Source organism: Nicotiana tomentosiformis, chromosome 4, assembly GCF_000390325.3.
Source record: "Nicotiana tomentosiformis chromosome 4, ASM39032v3, whole genome shotgun sequence".
Lineage (NCBI taxonomy): Eukaryota > Viridiplantae > Streptophyta > Magnoliopsida > Solanales > Solanaceae > Nicotiana > Nicotiana tomentosiformis.
Genome location: NC_090815.1, coordinates 110,961,965 through 110,968,318, shown reverse-complemented (window position 1 = coordinate 110,968,318; position 6,354 = coordinate 110,961,965). Strand labels below are relative to the sequence as shown.

General features: G+C 35.6%; 1 protein-coding gene across 1 annotated transcript; it reads right to left on the bottom strand.

Moving 5' to 3' along the window:
- Positions 1–2,613: 2,613 nt before the first annotated feature.
- Positions 2,614–4,008, bottom strand: LOC138910342 (uncharacterized). Its single transcript, XM_070201572.1, has 4 exons — positions 3,687–4,008; positions 3,442–3,572; positions 2,963–3,355; positions 2,614–2,817 (listed from the first exon to the last, which is right to left on the bottom strand). Exons 1-4 carry the CDS (start codon positions 4,006–4,008, stop codon positions 2,614–2,616), a joined length of 1,050 nt encoding a protein of 349 aa, XP_070057673.1.
- Positions 4,009–6,354: the final 2,346 nt, after the last annotated feature.

Sequence of the window (6,354 nt, the reverse complement as noted above, 5' to 3'; positions counted from 1 at the left end):
AGTTATGACTTGTAGAGGCTGGTTTTGGGGATGACTCTAGCAAGAAAATTTCTGGATACGGGTTATATTACGCTTTATGGGTATATGAAAATCATGGAATGATTTGAGTTGTTATTCGTGATGGATGTAGTGCGCATGGGGTAGAAATTTGCTCGGTTGCGCTAAGGCGGAGTCACTTCTTTGGGTGTTGATGTGCTAATGGGGCACAGGTCGTTCGGCCCGTTTGGTCGGTGCAATTGAGATTTTAGCAGAGTGGATAACTCTTGAGAAAGTTCTAATGGATTCAAGATTTCCATGTAGCAATTGTGAATTTCCTGTATTTGTATATGGCTAGGATCTGAGGTTTACATTGGATGGTATTGAGACTCGCGATATTTCTATACCATTATGGATTTTACATTTCGGTATCGGAAAGGTGGAGGAAACTACTTCAGATTCACAGAAGGTCTCTTCAGAGTGGATATCTAGGTTGCGATACGTTTGGGGTGCTTAAGAGGGAGTACATCAGCTTATGGGCCTTAAGGCGGTGTGGTTTTATGCTAGGATCTCTTGTGATGAGCTTTGGGTGAGGATCGTGGTATTCTAACAAGGAGAAGTGCCGGCTTGATGGCAATTCGGAAGGAACTAATAGAAATGTGATAGCTTGGTAGTAGGTTAGATCAGCACAATAATGGATACGATTAGTTCTTTGGGGTACTTATGATGTGGTGAGTCTCTACAAGTATTTCGTGGCAATACTCTTGGGTTTTGGTGACCTGCGTGGCTTGGCTGAGTTAAAAGGATTCAGTTATGATGGCTTGGATATGTGTTAATGAGTTTCAAAGAATTCATCATGGTTATGACCACGGTTGGAGTTGGTGTTTGCTACAGTTATAGAAGCTATATTGTGTGTGGTGATGTTCTCCTGGATTGAGTTAAATAAAAGGTTCGCGGTTGATAAGATGTTCAATTTTCTCAAGGTTCAGAGGTTATTATGGAATTTTCGTAGTGTCACGAGTTAGCATGTTAGAGGCAATGCGCTGTGTGGGGTTGAAAAGTTGCATGTACAAAGTTGCGGTTTAGTTTTGGAGGGAAGGATATGAGTTCTTGATGAAAGTATGGTCCTGAAAACAGAACACGGTTTACAACCACTGACTGTATGTTCAAGACTAGAATAGAACAAATTTATGAGAGGTACAGTAATACTCCTGCCAATAGGAAACTTGCTGTTGTCAAACCCCAGGACGTCGTATCAGAATACATATTGGGGTACCGATTACTTGCAAATGTTGCATGAGACAAAGTTGATTTTGTGATTATGCCCATAAACATTGTTGAGAAATTTCATTGGTTGTTGGTTTTGTTTGACTTTACCGATAGAGTTCTATATATTTATGATTCTATGGTCTGTTCACGTAATCACAAATTTGTTGAATCTGTTATCGACAAGTTTGCTATTATGATCCCCCTCTACTTGATATGCACCAACTTCTATGGCAAGTACCCAGACATCAACTATAAGAACACAAAGGCATACATTGAAAAAGGTGTTACTTACCCTCTTGACATTCAGTGGTTGGTCGGTGAGATACCCTAACAAAAAGAGGGATCACTGTATGTGCTGCTTTTCCTTCAATTTAACCAATTGTATTTTACATTGAATGCTAAATCTTTTTCATTATTATTTATTACAATGACTGTGGTGTATACGTGGCGGCATTTGCAGAATATGTCAGCATTGGACAACTCTCGATTTCAAAGGAAGACCTTTCTGATATTGATCAACACCATAAACGTTATGGAGCGCTTCTTTGGGATTGTGCTAGGAAAAAGTAAGAGCTTGGTGCAATTAGTGAAAGTGAGGTGACTAGGAGATTAGCAAGAAGAAAAGGTGCACCAGTTGTGAAGGAGAAAACACGAGTCCGAAATAAAAAGAATCAGTTGCCCTTTTTAGTAAAAACAATTATAGTGAAAGTATTTAATTGTAGCTGGATTGTATTAGAGTTGTAGGAAAATTATTTATTAAGAACAATTCAGCTACGATTTATTTGTAGCAGATTTGTGCTACAGTTGTTTTACCTTTTGTTTTGTTATTTTGTCTAGAATTATACTACTTACAATAGAAAACATTTATAGCATATTTTTTTGTTGAAAGTTGTTAGTACTTGATCTCGATATTGGTACTATATAATTTTTTTACAGCATAACTACAATTATGTCTACAACTACTATACAAAAATACAAAATCTATTCAATTTTATCAGTGTTGTTAGGAAAAGCTTAAAACTAATAAATAAATCCAGTTTTTGAACAAAACAACTACAAACCAACTGCATTAAGAGTTGAAATCTGTTTACCGAACATTCATTATAGGAGACAATCTTTATTCAAATTAGCAACACAATTATACCACAACTATAATTCTTCAGAACATAACAAATATAACTGAATATGTCTTAAAGAACAGATTATCATCAACAGTACTCAATAAAAAAAATTCTTTATACTATATCAATTCTTATTTCCTTTTGGGAACATTCCTACAAGATCTTTTGTTACAACTTCTTCTTCTATATGTTGTAGCACATTCTATTTGCTTTCATCAGGCAATGGGTCTACTGGTATTTCATAAGTCTACAGAAGGCTCTCCCTCGTATAATAAAGAGAACAATAGTTTTTATAAGACTCTTTCCTATGCCTCAAAGCTGCCAAAGCATGTGGACAAGGAAGTTCATCAAGATGGAATTGTCCACAACTACATCTCTTGTTTTCAAGGCAAATAATGAAGCGTTTCACATCATCTATCACAGTATGGATGTAATTTGTTGAAGCCCTCACCTACAATTTCATTACAAATATATAATAGTTGTCAGCAACAGATAAAAGACAAAATAACTACAATTATACAACAACATATCTATAATTATCAATATATATTTAGTTTGATGAAATAAATGATCTGATGTTATTGCCCATAACTTACTCTCATCTTCTGCGATAATGTCTTGTTGTCCTCCGACTCTTTGTTGTATTTTCTCCCAAGGTAAGTGAACGTACCATTTGTATTCAATAACTTTTCATTAGTCCAACGTTCAAGAAGAGTCCTCATGTACTCTAATAGTTCAACTACGGGCAGCTCTCTTGCATCTTTGGTTACTGCATTCAAGGACTCTACAATGTTTGATGGCATCGTCCATGTTTTGTTCATCGTAGCATGTACCCGAGACCATCTGTGATAGCCAATATCGTATAGGTATGCTTTAACAGGTGTGTCGATCTCAGCAATCTTTGACATTCTTTCATTAAATTCATCAAGCGTGTATGATTGTGCGGTGGCAAAGTACAATTCGCTTAACTTTAGATGACCTTTCATGAACTTCGACCATACATTTGTCCAAATATGCCATATGCAAGCATAATGTAGCATGCCGGTATAAACAGTAGATGTTGCCTTCAATATACTCTCATTCCGGTCCGAAATAACAACATATTTAGTTTTTCACCATATGCATGTTTGAATTGCTCAAAAAACCACCTCCATGATGCGTCATTTTCTGAATCAACAATGGCGTATGCTAGTGGTAATATGCTACCTATCACATAGGTACCAAAAATAAATTCAATTTCAGTAATAAAACTTGAAAATATAAAAAATACAGTCTCAGAAATAACTTTATTATAATATTTTTATAATTAATCTACATTACCTGTTGCATCTATTGTGCTAGTTTTTAGCATGATTCCCATATATGCCGATTTCAAGAATATTCCATCGACTACTACAACTGGCCTACAATGCTCCCAACCCTTGATGGACGTACTAAGAGCAACAAATGCATACAAGAAATAGCCATCTTTAGTCTTCTGTAATTTTACTACCGACCCCGGATAAGTCTTCTCCAGAATATACAAATAACTCAGCAAGCGACTGTAAGAATCAGTAGGTTGACCTCTCAAAAATTCCAAAGCCTTTTCCTTTGCTCTCCAAGCTTGCTTGTATGTTAAGTTCACACCATGTTCTGACAACATGTCAGTTTATATGTCTTTTGGTATGTATATTGTCTTAGGATCCACATATTTTGGCATCACCACGCTGCCAACTACCATGGCAGTAGCTTTGTGTTGTATATATATGTTGTCCATCAAAGATCATGTGTGCAAGTTGTTGAATTTTTGAACCTTGAACAATGTTGATTCATTTATGCTTGTGGACTTGAAGTGCCACGTACAATTGTCCCCAACACATACGAGGCAGTAACTACAGAATAAAAATAATTAAATAAATATTATGCAAATTGTAGCTACAGAATACGAGGTTGTTTATGCACAACAAATTATTTCAAACAATTTATATACATAAAAGCTACAACTTATACACAATTTGAATTTGACAAATAAAATATTCCTACCTTTTTGTACTAGACCTTTTCACCCTAAATTGAAACTTATTTATGACAGAATAGTATTTTATTACACTAACAATTGATTGATTGTCTTGGTAAACTTGGCCTACTTCAATTACATTTGGCATATGTGATGTGTAACGACCCGACCGGTCGTTTTGAGTATATTAGTACCGACCCCCTAATTATTGATACACATGGGTGGTATGAAGAAAGATTGTGAGATATTTACTTTTGGGACTACGAGGTGGTAACTCGGGAGTGCCCCTGTTGATTTTCTCTATTTGTTGTACTATTTGTTGTTGTTGTTGTTCCTTAACTTGTAAGATTCTTATTTCCTTACGTATGTATTTGTCTTCTTTGATTCCGTGTTGTTACCTTCCGTAAATTTCTATTGTTACACTTCCCTATCATTTTATCATATCATTATATTTTCTCTCTTGTTTCTTATTATCCTCAGTAGGGCCCTGACCTGACCTCGTCACTACTCTACCGAGGTTAGGCTTGGCATTTGCTGGGTACCGTTGTGGTGTACTCATACTACGCTTCTGCAAATATTTTTGTGCAGATCCAGGTACATCCTATCAGCCTTGATATTAGAGTGTTGTGTTGCTTCCTAGAGATTTCAAGGTACACCTGCCCGCGTCCGCATGCCTCGGAGTCCCCTTCTATCCCGTATTTTCCTTATTTCGTTATGTTTTGATAGAGAGTGGTGCTTAGGATATTTGCAACATTGTATCTAGAGCTTGCGACTTATATCTACCGGGTTTGGGAGTTGTATATACTTTGAGTTGCAATTTTTAATTTATACAGTTGCTTGCGTTTTGAGCTTTTAGATTACTATTTCAATTATTTCGCATGCTTGTTAGGCTTACCTAGTCTTAGAGACTAGGTGTCATCACGACATTCTACGGAGGAAAATTGGGATCGTGACATTCTGTTATGATGATACTTTCATATTCCACAATTGTCGGAGATGTTGGCATGTCAATCAACTTCATTGTTCCTGATACTTCTCCAATTATGTTACAATTGCTTGACAAATGTACCACATTAGTATTACGATAATCAGAAGTACTTGCACTTAATTAAAAGTATAGTAATTCAGACCTCTGTATATTCAGGTGTTCAGTATTTGACAGAATACTTGTAGATACTTTCAACTGTGATCACATTTTTATTTTTTCAAACCTTAAGTACTGTGTGACAGTTACACTTCAATTGTATTTAGAGATATAACAGTTGAACTACATTTGTTATGTAGTATAGTTGTAGATAATTTATAGTAAAATTGTAGAACACTTGAAATTGAAAACATCGGCACTCGAAAAATAGAGTAAACCTACAATTGTGCTCGTATTCGACATACTGCATTCTAAATCAAAATCACATATTGTTATACACAGCGGATATATTCCTAAGTTTTTATTTTCCTTTTTCGTCTCCATATACACTCGAACTCCCATATCGTTCCGAATTTTCATTGGACGACAACGTTCATTGACCTTGTATTTGATTTCGATGATTTTTGCAGAGGTATCGATCATTAGATGCTTTGCAATTGCGAAATTCAATTGACTATAATTTGAATCTTTTTTGACTACAATTCCGTCAACATCAAAATCTTTGTATCTCCCAACACTATCCCACTGACCATTGAGCTGAAGCATAATCGTCAATTTTGACATTATGTCGCGAAATTCAATTCAATTGTAGCTAATTGTTTGCAATTGTTTTCTTCAAAAGTTTTTTTTTTTGAGTTTGTTGACCCGCTTATGGAAAACTAGAGGAAATTTGCGTAATAGAAGGATTCTATAGATATGTTGCCTTGATTATGGCGCGATGATAACCAGAGGAAATCTGTGTAATAGAAGGATTCTACAGATATGTTGCCTTAATCATGGTGTGATGATTTCGTCTAAAATTTGTAATTGAAATATAAGCTATCCCAGAATTGCGCATCTAAATAAGA